The 13,852-nt window shown below is 54.8% G+C and overlaps 1 protein-coding gene across 3 annotated transcripts in view; it reads left to right on the top strand.

The window, feature by feature from the left end:
- Ttc7a (tetratricopeptide repeat domain 7A) overlaps positions 1-12,786 on the top strand; it is a 130,089-nt gene extending 117,303 nt beyond the window's left edge. For all 3 annotated transcript variants that reach the window (XM_063229069.1, XM_003473072.4, XM_013155851.3), the window contains 2 exons: positions 1,461-1,663; positions 10,912-12,786. In XM_063229069.1, coding sequence (XP_063085139.1) covers positions 1,461-1,663; positions 10,912-11,133 — 425 coding nt within the window. In that variant the 3' untranslated portion in view covers positions 11,134-12,786. The remainder of the gene's footprint in view (positions 1-1,460; positions 1,664-10,911) is intronic.
- Positions 12,787-13,852: the final 1,066 nt, after the last annotated feature.

The raw sequence follows: 13,852 nt of genomic DNA, 5'->3' as shown, positions 1-13,852 counted from the left end.
CTCCCCAATTCTTGTTTCCATTGAAGGAGAGCCTATCCTCGTACCCAGAGCACTCTGTCACATTATTGGGTGTGGCAGACCCCAGGTGTCATGTGATAGGGGGAGGCCTTACTTAATCTCCTTTCTGTTGCGACTGGAACAGGCAGAGGGTGCCTGGGCTTGGTTCGTCCACCTCTTCCCAGGAGTTCCTCAAGGAATGTCTGTTAGATACCCCACCCTGGATGTGGAGTGGAGTAACCCCAGCTCTCACCCCTTACTAGGAAGAGCTCTTGGCAGAACCACAACCCGACTCTGCTGGTCTCCTGCACTCCCGTCCATTCACCGAGAGCCAGCCCCAGGGTGGGGCAGCTGAGTCCAGGGGCTGCTTTAGAAGGAGGGCAGAGTGAGCTGTGAGGCCTCCAACCAGCCTTTCTAAAAGGCAGACGCTGTCCGCCAGGGGACTGAAATGTGCAGTTCTGTGGGCTGTCCTGGGATACAGAAGATAACACTTCCTGCTGATCTGCTTCTGGGCAGATCTGGTCCTACTCGATGACCAGAATCTCCTTTGAGGGGAGGTCATGACTTTGCCTTTGCTGGCAGTGGGGATGGAGTAAGAGCCCTTTTGTCTGCACGTTTCTTAAAGTGGAGATCACGACCGTACCTGCAGGATCATGAGGATGACAGGAAATGCTTTGCAGAGTCAGGGCTTGGCCTGCGGTCCATGCACTATGAATCCAGGTAGTTGCAGTCACCAGCACTCCTTGGTCTGAGCTCTCTGCTGGCACTTAGCAGGTGCCACTGAGCCTCCTTCCCTCTTCTTCCTCTTCCTCCTCCTTCCCCTCCCCCGCCTCTGCCCCCATCTTTGGTAAGATTACCAGGCTCCCCATGGGGCTCTGCGTGCATCCCTCTTCATCCTGAGTACCACCGGTGGGTGGCAGTCAACCCTGCAGCCTCTCTTCTGCCTCCAGTCTGAGGCCTCCTAGATGGCCACCAAGCCACCAGACCTTCAGCTGCCCCATTGCCCAGACACACTGTGAACTAATGGGGCAGAGTCTGAAACAGAAACTCCTGAGCAAGTGCTCAGCCCCAGGGGACCCCACCTATGTCCACACTGCCAGGCCCTGAAGTCGGACTGTCCAACACAAACCCTGCCTTCGTCACTTACTGTCCAAGCGACCCTGGGCAGCTGCTGTCACCTCTGTGCCTAGGTCCCTCATCTCTAAAGCAGGATTAACAGCACTCGTCCTCCAGGGTTTTGGGAAGCCTTGACTGAGGGAGTCTGTGTGGAGCCCTCCACTGTGTGGAATGCCTGTCCCGTGGGGCTCCAGGGCCTATTACTGAGGTCACCCTGTCCCCCACAGGAAGGGTGTCTGGTGCTGTGACTTCGGGAGAGTGCCCAGCTCCTTGGCTCTGGGATGCTGGCTGGGGCCTCTGCCTCTGACCCCCTACTCACACCTCCCACCTTTCCTCTGCCTCCACAGCCGAGCTGTTCATGGAGCAGAGACACCTGAAAGAGGCGGGCTTCTGCATCCAGGAGGCAGCCGGCCTCTTCCCCACCTCTCACTCCGTGCTCTACATGCGGGGCCGGCTGGCGGAGGTGAAGGGCAGCCTGGAGGAAGCCAGGCAGCTGTACCAGGAGGCGCTCACAGTGAACCCAGATGGTGCACGCATCATGCACAGCTTGGTGAGTTGGCCCTGCTCCTCTCCGGACCCCAGCATGTGCCTGTCTCTTGCTGCCGCTCTTCCCTGGCCTCTCTCCCCTGATATCTGGAAGATGGGGTGGCTTCCTCTTACCCCTGTGGACTCCGTGTCTGCATTGAGGAAAAGGTCTGAAAGGGTTGGTTGGTATTTTTTGTGACTTCCTTTTTGTCATAATCCCCAAAGAGCTTTCCCTGTTCTTCCCTGGCTTCTAGCCTTGTTGGAGGCTAACCCAAACCCTAGAGGTTCTCAAAATGCTGTTCCCTCTGGGGGGTCTCCAGGGTCCTTTCCTTGGATTAGTCTCCATTCCAGCTCCATTTCAGGGGAGCTGTGTGTCTCTTTGGACTTCAGGGGTGCTCTGGTATGGCTGTCATGTCAGGTGTGATACCTGTATATGTGGAGAATGTTCCTGGTCTGAGGGCACGGACTGAGGACTTGGGTGCTTGGGGCACCATGACCCACCTGTGGAAGGCTTGGGGGCTGGGAAGCAGGACACTGGTGCTCCTGACCCAGCCTCACCACAGTCTGCCTGGGGACTGTGTGCAAGTACCTTCTCTAAGCCTCAGTTGTATTTATGCACCAGTGGAGACTTTGGTCCAGGAACCATGACTGAGTTCCTGCTCTGACAGCTGGTGTGGTCTCCCCAAGACAGAATGAGTTTCCCCTGCTTGGCTTGCTGCTCCCAGAGAGCAGGTGAAGGAACAAATGTGGTAATCTGAAAGGCAACAAGCCTGCAGATGCCCTAGTGACTTTTGAAGGATGGTGTAGGAGCCATGGTTAGCAAGTCTCTCCCTGTCAGGGGTGGGTTCTACCTCTGATGTCCCTCTCCAGAGTCCTTTGCTAACGGCGTGAGGGTATCCCTGACATCTGCCACAAGAGGGACACAGAATGGGTGCAGAGAATGGTTCCAGAACAGGAGGTATAGCTCAGTGGTAGAGCATTTGACTGCAGATGCATGGAAAGGTCAGGTATGTCCATGAGCAGAAATCCAAGGTGTTGGCTTTCAAGCTATAACTCTTAGCATAGTCTTGTACATTCTCAGCGACCATCTGGGGAGGATTTTGCCAAGAGAATGGACTCACATGAGAGAGGGGCTGGACCAAGTCATCTCTGTAAGGATAAGTTTCTCTCCAATGCCTGGCACCACTGCATATGGGATAGGATGGGATTCCCAGCCCAGCTCTTATTCGTGCTGCCTGCTTTCTTCAAGAATTTGGCTTAGGCCTGTGTGAGTGTTCAGCCCCCTCTCAAGAATGCCCATAACACGGTCTTACACCAAGCTGCGCTTTCTTCCAAGCAGCTCCTGTTACCCGCTGTTTGGCCAGTAAAATGTTTTGTTTTTGTTCTTGTTTTTGTTTTTCACAAGGCACATCCTCTTTCCTCCCAGAATTCAGACATTAGCTTCTCTGATAAATGCCTTGCCAGAGGTCACATCCAGAAAGTTGATTAGGGAGGCGGAAAGCGGGATGTGGGCTGCCATCAGGCCCACGGCCAGGCAGAGATGTCTGCCTGCCACTGTGATCGCTGTTATGAGCCTGCCTTATGAGCCTGGCGTCTTGGCCCTTAAATCCCTAGAAAATCCAATAACAAGTACAATTTTGAAGTAACAGTGTGCCATTTTTCATTTATGCTTATTATTGTTTGTAACTATTTTCCCGAAATTGAAGCAGTTTCCAAGGGTGGGTTTCCATGGTAACTGAATAGCCGTTGAGAGTAGCTCCCTGCAGATGTTACTGAAATGGTCCCTTTTCTCTTCCTGGGGTGCCGTGCCAGTTTGATGAAATTGGAGCAAACCAGAGTCAGGCCTACCCCCTTTCAAAGTTGCCAGCAACCAGAGGGGCAGTCAGCTCCTGCGTGGGCAGCCTGTCGCCTTTCCACATGCTTTGTTCCTGCCGGCATCCCACACATGTGCATAAAGAATAGCAAATTGCAAGCCTGGGGAAGATTTACCAAGCATCTTTTCCTAAAGATCTGTGCACACTTTGGCCTATTGCTCTCCAGTGTTCCCCCATCTGAGTGTCTTCCTGGTACTTGCCTAGTATTTAGGACATCTGGGATCTAACCCTGACTGTGACCCTGATGCACTCTGCTGACTTGGGAAAACACTTAGCTTCTATGTTAGTTGGAAGGTAGTGTCTGTTTCCTTTGGTAAATGGATAATAATCTTCATTGTTCCTAGGCCATAGTGTTGTTCTAACCACAACATGTACTTGAAAGTCTGATGCGATAGACACCACCGTCCTCCATCCCCTCCCAGTGACAGACATTGCTAGTCAATCACACCAGTTTTTTCCCTCTTAGCATAGATGTGACCTTTGGGCATTTTGGGCATAATGTAACATGCTGGGGACCAGTAGTCAGTCAAAGTCAACCTAACATTGGGGATGTCATTGTAAAAGTATTCAGTAGGCAGTAAGAGACAGAATAGTTGTCTCAGCCTCTGTGAACTCTGAAAGTTGGCACATCCTTGCATATTGCCCAGAGACAACTGGTATCCACTCTACAGTGTTATTGCCAAGGCAGGTCCCAGAGAGGAAATCCAAAGTTGTCTTCCATGACCCATCACTTTTGTTCTCCCTTGGAAATTGTGCAAGTATCCTGCTTTTAGGTAAATAGTAGAGAATAAGAGCTTTCTTTATATCTGCTTCTTTTTTATCATCATCAACTCAAAACAGTCCTCTTGCCAAGGTGCCATCTGTTGGGATGGCATGTTCTGCCACCTTTCAGTGCCACCATGGAAGGCCCCAACCCAGGCCTCAGACAGACCCCTGCCCTCAGCTCGTCTAGGGAGAGCCCTCGGTCCTGAGTGAGCCAGCAAGGTGTTTGTGGGTGGCACCTGCCCTCCTCTTCCAGGGCCAGCCTCTGAAAGGACAATACTTCATGCTTCCTTCCTGGGGACAAGCTTCAGGGTCTCCCAGAATCTCTTTCTCTCAGGCAGCTGTAGCAGGGACCACCCCGCACAAGCTTTGCCTCTCATGATATATCCTTGGATGGCAGTTTCTGAAGCAGTCCTGGCCATGTGACAGCCTCATGTGTCTCCACATGCCCTGGAAAGGCAGGGAGATGCTGCAGTCACCTTTGGCTTTCTTGATGATATTGTGGCAGTAAACTTGTTCCCTTCATTGTTTTCCTCTTATTTCCAGCATGTAGTGCCTCCCTTGTTCTTTGGAGGGTTTAAGGGACATCAGACTGTAGCACGCTGTGACACATGAATCTCATTCCCCTAACGAGAAGCTCCCCAAGGAGACACCAATGTCACTGAAGACCAGGGCTCCAGGCTGGGCTTTCAGGTGCTCCGTGGACCCAGCAGAAAAGACCAGGTCTAATACAAGGGGTGACAGGCCTAAGACAGACAGACACCCTTCTGCCTTCAAGTTATGGAGATGCCTGAGTATTATTTGCCTCGCTAGGCCGGTGTTTGTGAATTCAGAGGGCTCAGATTCACTGGACACTGGGAAAGGAGAAGTCAGCACTGGGCGTTCTGTCACTGTGTACATAGAAGGCTTGATGGTGAGTGGCCTGAGCCTGGACCCCACCTGTGGCCTGGTGCTGCAGGGGAGCCGTGACGCCCAGCACAGTGCTGAGGGACAGGTCAGGGACCTCAGAGCTGCTTTGGGGTTTCTTCTGGGGTTGGTTAACTGGGTTGTTTTTTTAGGACCCCAGTACTATAGCTTGCTCTGGGGGAAGTATGCACAGGCTGGGGCATAGCCTTCAAGTCCACCTGAGCCCTCTCTTATCCCAATTCTTTAACCTCTCAGGCCCATTGTTCTTGTCTGTAAAATGGTGACCCCTATGGCAAGCATCTAGGGCTACTGTTAGAATTATGCTAAATAATTTTGTAAGCTGATGGGACACTGGGTGGCATTATTTATATCTTCTTCACTTTGAAACGTAAGTCCCAGGCCCTGTTCAAACACTCTTGGTTTGCTGAGGGAAGTGGAAGCCCTCAGCCAAGCCCCAGAGGCTCATTGCAGAGAAATAGCCCAGTCATTACTGAGTCTACCCAAAATGTGTGGTCACAGCATGGTGTGCAGAACACAGGCCGCCGCTGCCGTGTGCATGAGGCCAGGGCGCATGATGTAAAGCCAGGCTGACCTGAGCTGAGCGGGCGACAGCCTGCTTCATGGGGATCTGAGTGGAGGGAGGATGGGGAGGTGGGACCTTGTCTTGCAGCCCCTTGCGTTGGTTAACCCAAGGCGACTGGGGAGGAGGTGTTGTGGCGGGCAGCTGTGGACTGGCCCTGTGCTCTGGCCTGACTGCAGGCTGGCTCACCAGCTGTTTCCTGACTTAGAGGAGGAAAGATGGCCTGAGCAGCTGAGAAGTGAAACTCCCCCAACATTTCAGAGGTTCCCTAATGCTAGATGGAGCACAGCACACAAAGCAGCATGGTCTTTGATTCAGGGCCCACTGGCCTCTGCTATGTGTGCCCTGTGTCCCGGGTCTAAGATGCTCCCCCACAGCCTGCTCCTGCCTCTGCCTCTCCTGGCAGTGGTACATGACCTGGAGATGCCCAGGGATCCTGAGAGTGGGAAGACCCAGGAGTCTTGGCTTTTGCTCCACACTCATGTGTGCATGCACACACACGGGTACCTGTAGAGAAAGCATACAGAGAGTAAGTGAAAGTGCACGTTGATTGCACCTGCCGCAGCACCTCCAGGAGATGCGGAATATTTGTTTGTTCTCTTTGGCAGGCAAGTTCGGCAGGAATGCCTTGGTCATCTGACCTCTTAGTGGGCTGGGTTTATTATGAATTCTTTTTACCCCTCACCGATAAATACTGCCTGATGCCATGCATTCCCGTAAGTCACAAGCGTTGTGCTGATGCACAAGACTGAAAAATGAGAGAGGGGGTTACACATTCTGATGTTATGTGACAGTCACTAGGTGTTGAGTTTTATAAATCTAAAGAAGGATTATTTAGCCATTAACATTTTTATTACCTAGGTTTGATTTTTCTTTAAAATTTAGAATACCAGTCAAGGGTGGGGAAGAATTCTACAAAGGATAACTTGTAAAGGAGCAGCCATAGTTAGAAATTTAATTTTGAAATCTATTTTGTGTACAAAAGAATGGGAAAGACCTACCCATCTGGAGGCAGTGTGTGGCCCCCAAACACTGCCCCTTTAGCTTCAGCCTCCTGCTCAGAGACTGGGCTCCCTTTTCCCCAACACCGAGGGCTCACTTCTAGAACCCAGGATCTAGAGGCCCAGCTGCAACCCCCTGACCTAGCACTGAACAGGCCATGTTCCCAGGTGGGCAAGACCAGCAGCCAGCCCAGAACCCATCACCAGCCCAGGAAGAGATAAGCCCAGCTCTGTCCCAAGCTGGGCTGACAGAGTGGGTTCTTAGGCTCTGCATTCCCCTAGGATATGACCCATCATGTGGTCAGCCCCTCAGCCAGGCCCTGCCCTCTGCAGAAAGACAGCCCCAGCCCCAGCAGACTTCTCACCTCTCAAGCACCCAGGAAAAGGAAGGGAAGGTGTGGGTTTGGCCACAGGAGCAACATAGCCACTGCTACACCAGGAGACCCCATCTAGGCTGGACTCCCACAGAGTCAGGGATCTTTTCAGCCAGAACCTCCTTGAGAACCCACGGGGTCCTGGGGGCAGGATATGGAAGGGAAGTAGACCAACTTGATGCCTTGGAGCAGCCCTGTCCGGGAAGGGGGGGGGGGCTGAGTGCCCAGCCAGGTGGACAGGAGGAGGAGGATATACCTGGGGGAACAGAGATGCTGAGACGCCCTGGCGTGGCCTCCTCAAGGCGTGCCCTGCTCTAGAGCAGGCTCCTTCCCAAACGGGGCTCCAGGGACCCAAAGGCTCCAGGAACTTCTAACTGATTCCCAGCTTTCCAGCTGGAAAGCCTGTTACAGAATCCCAGGAATGTGCCTTGAGCTCAGAAAGAAAATTCCCAAAATAACTTCTATAAATACCCAAGAGGGGATGAGAGGAGAACTTGGCCTGGCTGCAACTGGCCTGGTCAGGGCAGGCTCCCCTCAAGATGAAAGAGGCAGACCCTTCCCAGGGCTTCCTGCTGTCCCTCTTCTCCGGGGGACATCATCAGGCACTCCGCAAGAAAGGATAGAGTTCAGGGCTAATTCTAAAAAAGGCCGGGAGACCCTTTTCCCCCTCCTCCTCACCTCAGACTGTCACCCTAGAGAGAGCCTGCTCCTAATGGGTAGGTCCCCACTGAGCGTCTCCTTGCAGACCAGAAGACCAAGGCCCCAGACTGCCTGCACTGATGGTCTAAGAGGCCAGGTTTGCTGGCAGCATCCCCAGGCAGCAGTCCAGCTCAGGAAGCAGCCATGTGCCTCTGATGACCCAGCTCTGCGTTCAGGATCTGTCCTGTTCTGTCCCTGTTGAGCTGCTCTCTGATGGAGAAAAGAAAACCAGGCAGGAGACACAGGCCCTGTCCCTGGCACAGGGGGCTGGATAAGATGGCATACAGGAGCTTCTTAGTAACCAAGCACCACCTCAAGGGGATTGTGTGGGCCAGGACCACTATTCTCTGGGAGAGTTTCTAGGGAAGGCAGGTCCCCTGGCAGGTGATGTGTGGCCAGGCATCCGCTCCCTGCGAGCCCGGAGGGCAGGAAGGAGCTGGTGGAGGTGGGAATTTCTGGGGCCTTCTCTTACAGCCCTACCCCTCCCCAAGACCATCTTGATGGCTGTAACCAGCCAGGTGTCCCTTACAGGTGCCATGGCCATTTGCCATAAACTCTAACCCTTGGGGACCAGGAGCAGAGTGTCTCAGTGGGCCTGGTCTCCGTACTCAGCAGGCGGGGAACAGGACGTGTTGGTGGAACTGCCTCCCCACCGTCTGTCTTGCTAGATGATGGGTAGGGTTCCAGGTGGGAACAGTGGGCTTGCTGCAGCGCTGGGTTGGGGGCAGAGCAGGTGAGACCTCATGTCTTGCTGGGACTGGATCCTGCCCGGTTGTCAGGCAGCAAACAGCTCCAAGTTGCTACCAAACACAAATGCTGATGGTGTTGGGGGCAGGTGGCAGCAGATCCTGTTACAGGCCCTGGGCCTCTGGGCCCCAGCCTGACCCCAGCGTGGCTGGTGTCTCCTTTCAGGCTCCCAGGTCAGCACCCCAGGGTTCAGCCCACAGTCCCCCTACCCCAGAGCTGTGTCCTCCCCGGCCACTAGAGAAATCAGCTGTACCACTCCCTCCTCTGTGCATCTTGGAGATGCTGCCAGTTGCCATATGTCCACTGTGTGCGCTGGCTGGAGAGTGCTCCCTTCAATCCTGGGAGCCCAGGCTCTCCAATCTCCTGGTTATAGACAGGGAAGCCTTGGCTCAGAGGTTGGCCACTTGCCGTGGTCATAGTACTTTTCAGTGGGAACTGGGGTTCTAATCCTGCTAGGCCTGTGGCCGCTGGGTCCCAGCTTTCTATCTCGGCACACAGGGGAATCTCCTCCGACGTGGACACACACATATGCATCCAGCCAGCCCTGCTAAGACTCCCAGTCTCAGCGGCAGTGTCCTTTCGTCCCCCAAAATCTCACATGGAAGGATGCTCTGTAAAGAGCCTCAAAGCCACTCTCCCCTCTGTTGCTCCTCATGGGTAGACTCACAGGCCTCCAGGCCTTCCATTTTTGGTGCTTAATTTGGGTGCCTGGCAGCCACCACCCATCCTCCTTCCCTCCTCCTTGTGAGCCCTGTTCCACTGTGAGCTGTTAGGGTCTGGCACTCAGGCCGTGTGGGCAGAGCAGCTTGGCCTGGGGCCCTGCTGGCCAGACAGACACTGCTCCCGCCCCAGGCAGCCCTGAGTCAGCATGTGCACATCTGGCCAGAGCTAGGGCCTGCTCAGGGTGCCACCCTGCCCACCACTCCCCTGCCTGTCCCTGCTCCTTGGCTTCAGGCACTAGTGATTCCTTGGGTACAGCTATGCAGATTAAATGAGGGCCCCATGAGTACAGTTCCTTTTCCTGCCTCCAGCCACGGGACTTGGAGGCAGCATCTTCAGAGAAGGTGGCTCTTCCTAGGCTTCCTGAATACCATCTTTCTCTCTTGCCTAATTGGTTGCATTCCAAGCTCTCTGAGGACTTCATGTAATCAGCCATGTGCATCCTTCCCAGTATGTCTCCATAGCAACACAGGGCCTCACTCTGGGGAGCTCAAGGAGGAGGAAAATGATCTAGCTAAAAATGTACATGTCCATCAGTGGGCAGACACAGGAGCAGGGCTCCAGGGATGGAGAAGCAAACTCCCCAGCCCCCCTCCCGCGAAAGTCCGTGCTGGGCTTTTACCTTTTCCCTTGAAACAAGAGAAAGCAGCAGCAGGGCCACCACCCTGCGCTGTCTTCAAGGAGTAGGACAGAGACTGAGGGGGTGGTGTGCAGCAGCCTTTCTGGGACCCTCCCGCTCTCCCCACGCTGTGCCCCGCTCCCTTCCCAGTGTGGGCGGGAGAGGGTCTACAGAGGACCCCGCTCTCCCCACGCTGTGCCCCGCTCCCTTCCCAGTGTGGGCCGGAGAGGGTCTGCAGAGGACAGGGTGACTGTTTCACATCCTAGCTCCTTTCTGTGACAGTTTCTGTCACGTCCCTGTAGTTCTGTGGCAACAGTTGTCTGAGCCAAACTGCAGGGCTCTCCTCTGCACCTGCTCTGAGCCAGACCCCAGGCACTGAGCACACGCAGCCTCTCACCATGACCAGCCTGTGCGCTGCTGGCCTGGCACTCTCCTGTGACTCATCTGTCAGGTGGCACTCGGCTGCTTGACACAGGCCTGCTGTGGGTGTGGGTCTCTGCCCTTCAGATGCAGGGCCATGGCCCTGTAATGGACACCTGGCCTCGCGGCCTCTGAGGTGAGAGCAGCTGTGTGCTCCGGGCAGCAAGGACCAGCACCACTTCCTCCTCCTCAAGTGCTTGACATTCAGTGACTCATTTCAGCTTCACAGCTGCCCTAGAGGAGGACGCTGTGATTTTACTACTTGTAAGGAAGCTAAGAGCCAGAGTTGTGACTTTCCCAGCATCCCCTAGGTGAATCAGTTGAAAACAGGGTCTGGATTGGAAGCCTTTCCCTTGAGCTAGGAGGACAGTGTCCTGTTGGGGGTGGTCCGGGAGATTGGAGTTGAAGCAGGCCTTGGTGGGGACAGATAGGCTTTAAGTAAAAAGCACAACAGATGGGGGCCTCTCTGGCTGGTGGCGGTAAGTGAGCAGCTCCTGTTCTTGGCCCTGGTCACTGGGGTGCCCCTGTCCAAGGATGCCCACATTAACCCTGCTCTGTGCTTGGTCCTCAGGGTCTGATGCTGAGCCAGCTGGGCCACAAGAGCCTGGCTCAGAAGGTGCTGCGGGATGCCGTCGAGAGGCAGAGCACGTGCCACGAGGCCTGGCAGGGCCTGGGCGAGGTGCTGCAGGCCCAGGGCCAAACGGAGGCCGCCGCTGACTGCTTCCTCACGGCACTGGAGCTGGAGGCCAGCAGCCCTGTGTTGCCCTTCTCCATCATCCCCAGGGAGCTCTGAGCCCACTGCGGCAGCAGGTGGGGGGACAGTGGCATCCGGATGTGGGCCTCAGGGAGTGCAGAGGTAGTAAACGCTTCTGCAGGCTGCAGCCCGCCTTGTCCCCTTCCCTCCAGGCCCTCGAAGCCTGTGCCTGCTGCTCTAGAGCTGGGCAGACAAGGTTTGCCTCCAGAGCAGATTCCTAGCTCCCTGCAGCTTAGGCACCGTTGTGTTTATGAGCAGGGGTGATGGAAGGCCACATCATCTGAAGGTGGGCTGTGAGTCTTGGGTAGCTGGCCCCAGGCCCTGCCCCCCACATTCCTGGTACCTGGATTTCCTAGCTTTGGACAGATTCCAGTCCAGAGCCTCTGCCCTACAAAAGATGAACCCCATGAGCTACCCTCGGCCAAGTCAAGCGTTCCCCACATTCCTTCTCAGGGCCTTGGAAGACAGACTAGCATGGACCCTCCTTGACTTTGCCTTTGTGACTCCTGAAGGAGTTCGAAGCTGAGGTCCCCTCCCCCAACCCTTCCTTGGGCTCTAGGGCCCCCATTCCCAAGTCTTACTTCCCAGATAGCTCCTAGGCCTTGTGCAAGACATACACAGCCTAAGATTGCTGGCTCAGGGAAAACTGGCACCCCCAGGTTCCTCTCAGACTCCATGATAGCCAGTGATGCCTAGCATTGCCTTTTGTCTGGAGGCCAATGGGACCCCATGTGCTCTTTCAATCAGCCACCAAGTGCCTTTAGGCCTCTGGTTGTCTAGCCAGGGACACAGAACAAGAGTCTTAACACTCTTCCTTGTCCACCCACCTGATTCACCTGTAGAGGACCCAGCACCACTGGTCTCCATTGGCCCTAGGCTGGTGGTCCCTAAACAGGCCTCAGGACACACCAGAAACAGCTCTAGATGGAGCTGTTTCCAACGCCCAAAGTCAGTCCATGCCTTTTCCTAAAGGCAGATCCCCCTGGAGTAACACGGAGGGGCAGACCCGAGGACTGGCCCCCAAACCGAAGGGTTTTGTGAGACATGTGCCCCGCTGAGGGGTCCCTGGAGCCGTGATTGAAGACTACCAAGCGAGCTCCCAGTCCGTGCTTGAGCAGGCCTCGGGATCCGCAACATGCTGACACCCCCACCTGCTGCTCCACACTTGGAACTCTGCCCGGAGAAGTCAGTCCCCCAGGGCATGGCAGGAAGTTCCCTCTGACGGGCGCTTGTTCCAGGGTACACATCTCACTTTGAGGAGTGGGAGAAGGCTGGGGAGGGCCACCTCATTTGTGACAGCTTCCTCAGAGGGAGAGGGAGCTGCCCTGGCTCAGCCTTGTGGGTTTGGAGGTTTCTAGAAGGCTGACTCCCACATCAGGGGATACTCTGTCCTTTGCCTCATGGGCGAAGGTTCTCTGTGTATGTGGATATATAAATACAGATATATACAGATATATATATTTGATAGAGATCTATTTTTTTCTGAAATTCTCTTAAGAAAAAGTAAATAAGAAATGCTATTGTTACACCTTGGAGTGCCCAGAGCTGTTGGGAGTCAGTTCTTGGTAGTAAAAAAAAGGCACAAAACGTGATCCAGCTTTTCCCATTCCCTCTCTGGAGCCAGAGCGCTGGACCAAGTCACTGACTATGATCTTCAGACTGAATAAAGAAACCCTGGAAGGTGAAACAGAACCTGAAAGCAGTGTGTTCATTCGTACCATCCTGAGCCAGCCGTCCAGAGGCTGAGAGGGCTGGGCCCCCAAAACCCAGTGAGGGAGGGGTAGGGCGACACTGTGAACCCGGGACTTCAGCAGAACATTGCCCAGTGGAAGGGGAGGCTTGGAGATAATGGGGAGGCTGGGGCTGAGGCCCAGAGTCTAGCAGGAGGCAGCAGAGGGGTCTGAGCAGGACTGCTTCTCCTTGTGTGGGCCCCACTCCCCCGCTGCCCCTGGACCACTGCTGAGAGAGGCCATGCAGGACTCACTGTCCAGACAGGAGACGTCCTCGGACTTTGCCAGTGGAGCACCTTGGCCCCAGTGAAGCACCTTTGGGGGCATGTAGGCCACATCTAGTCGGCCCTCCCCTGCTGGAAGCCCATAGGTGCTCACCTACGTAGCGACTTACTGCTTCATACCAGTACACTGTGTCTAAGCACGCACTGAACGTTTGCAGTGACAAGTACACACGAGCTCCAGTTTTCATGAGCCCCAAGAGACTTGGGCTGCAGCCCCACACTTTTAAAGACAGTCACCCTGAGGCACCTGCTGGGTGTGGAGGCTCAGCCTTCCTGTTCCTGAGGGCCAAGGGGTTTTGGCCAGCCGACCTCGAATGGGTCAGACAGGAAGGCAAGCAGCGGAGACCCATTAACCCAGGCATTTCCTGGCCCCATGTCCCTCCGCAGGCCCAAGGTTCACACCTAAAGTGGCATCAGAGCAAGGCAGCCAGCTGCCTGTAGAAGTCATGGTGCTGGAGCAAAGGCTTGAGTCTGGGGACTAGGGTGCTGCCCATCACCTCCCTGGGCCTCCAGCCTGCACACCACTTTCTGGGACACAGCCCCCACTGTCTGTGTGGGTGGCAGTAGTGTTTATCCACAGGCACAAATATGAATGGAATTTCAGGCGCCACCAAGCAGACTCCTTTCTGGTACCAAAGTGCTCATTGTTGCAGGTCCCCCACCCCCACCCAGCTGTCGTCACCTCAGATACTTGTCCTTAGGAAACTTCCAGCTAAACCAGCCTCCTGCTTGCCCAGCGCATGC

Source organism: Cavia porcellus, unplaced genomic scaffold, assembly GCF_034190915.1.
Source record: "Cavia porcellus strain 051 isolate PalLab524CR breed Dunkin Hartley unplaced genomic scaffold, mCavPor4.1 scaffold_1, whole genome shotgun sequence".
In the NCBI taxonomy this organism is placed as follows: domain Eukaryota; kingdom Metazoa; phylum Chordata; class Mammalia; order Rodentia; family Caviidae; genus Cavia; species Cavia porcellus.
The sequence above is the reverse complement of the archived record's forward strand: the minus strand, read 5'-3'. Positions and strand labels throughout refer to the sequence as shown.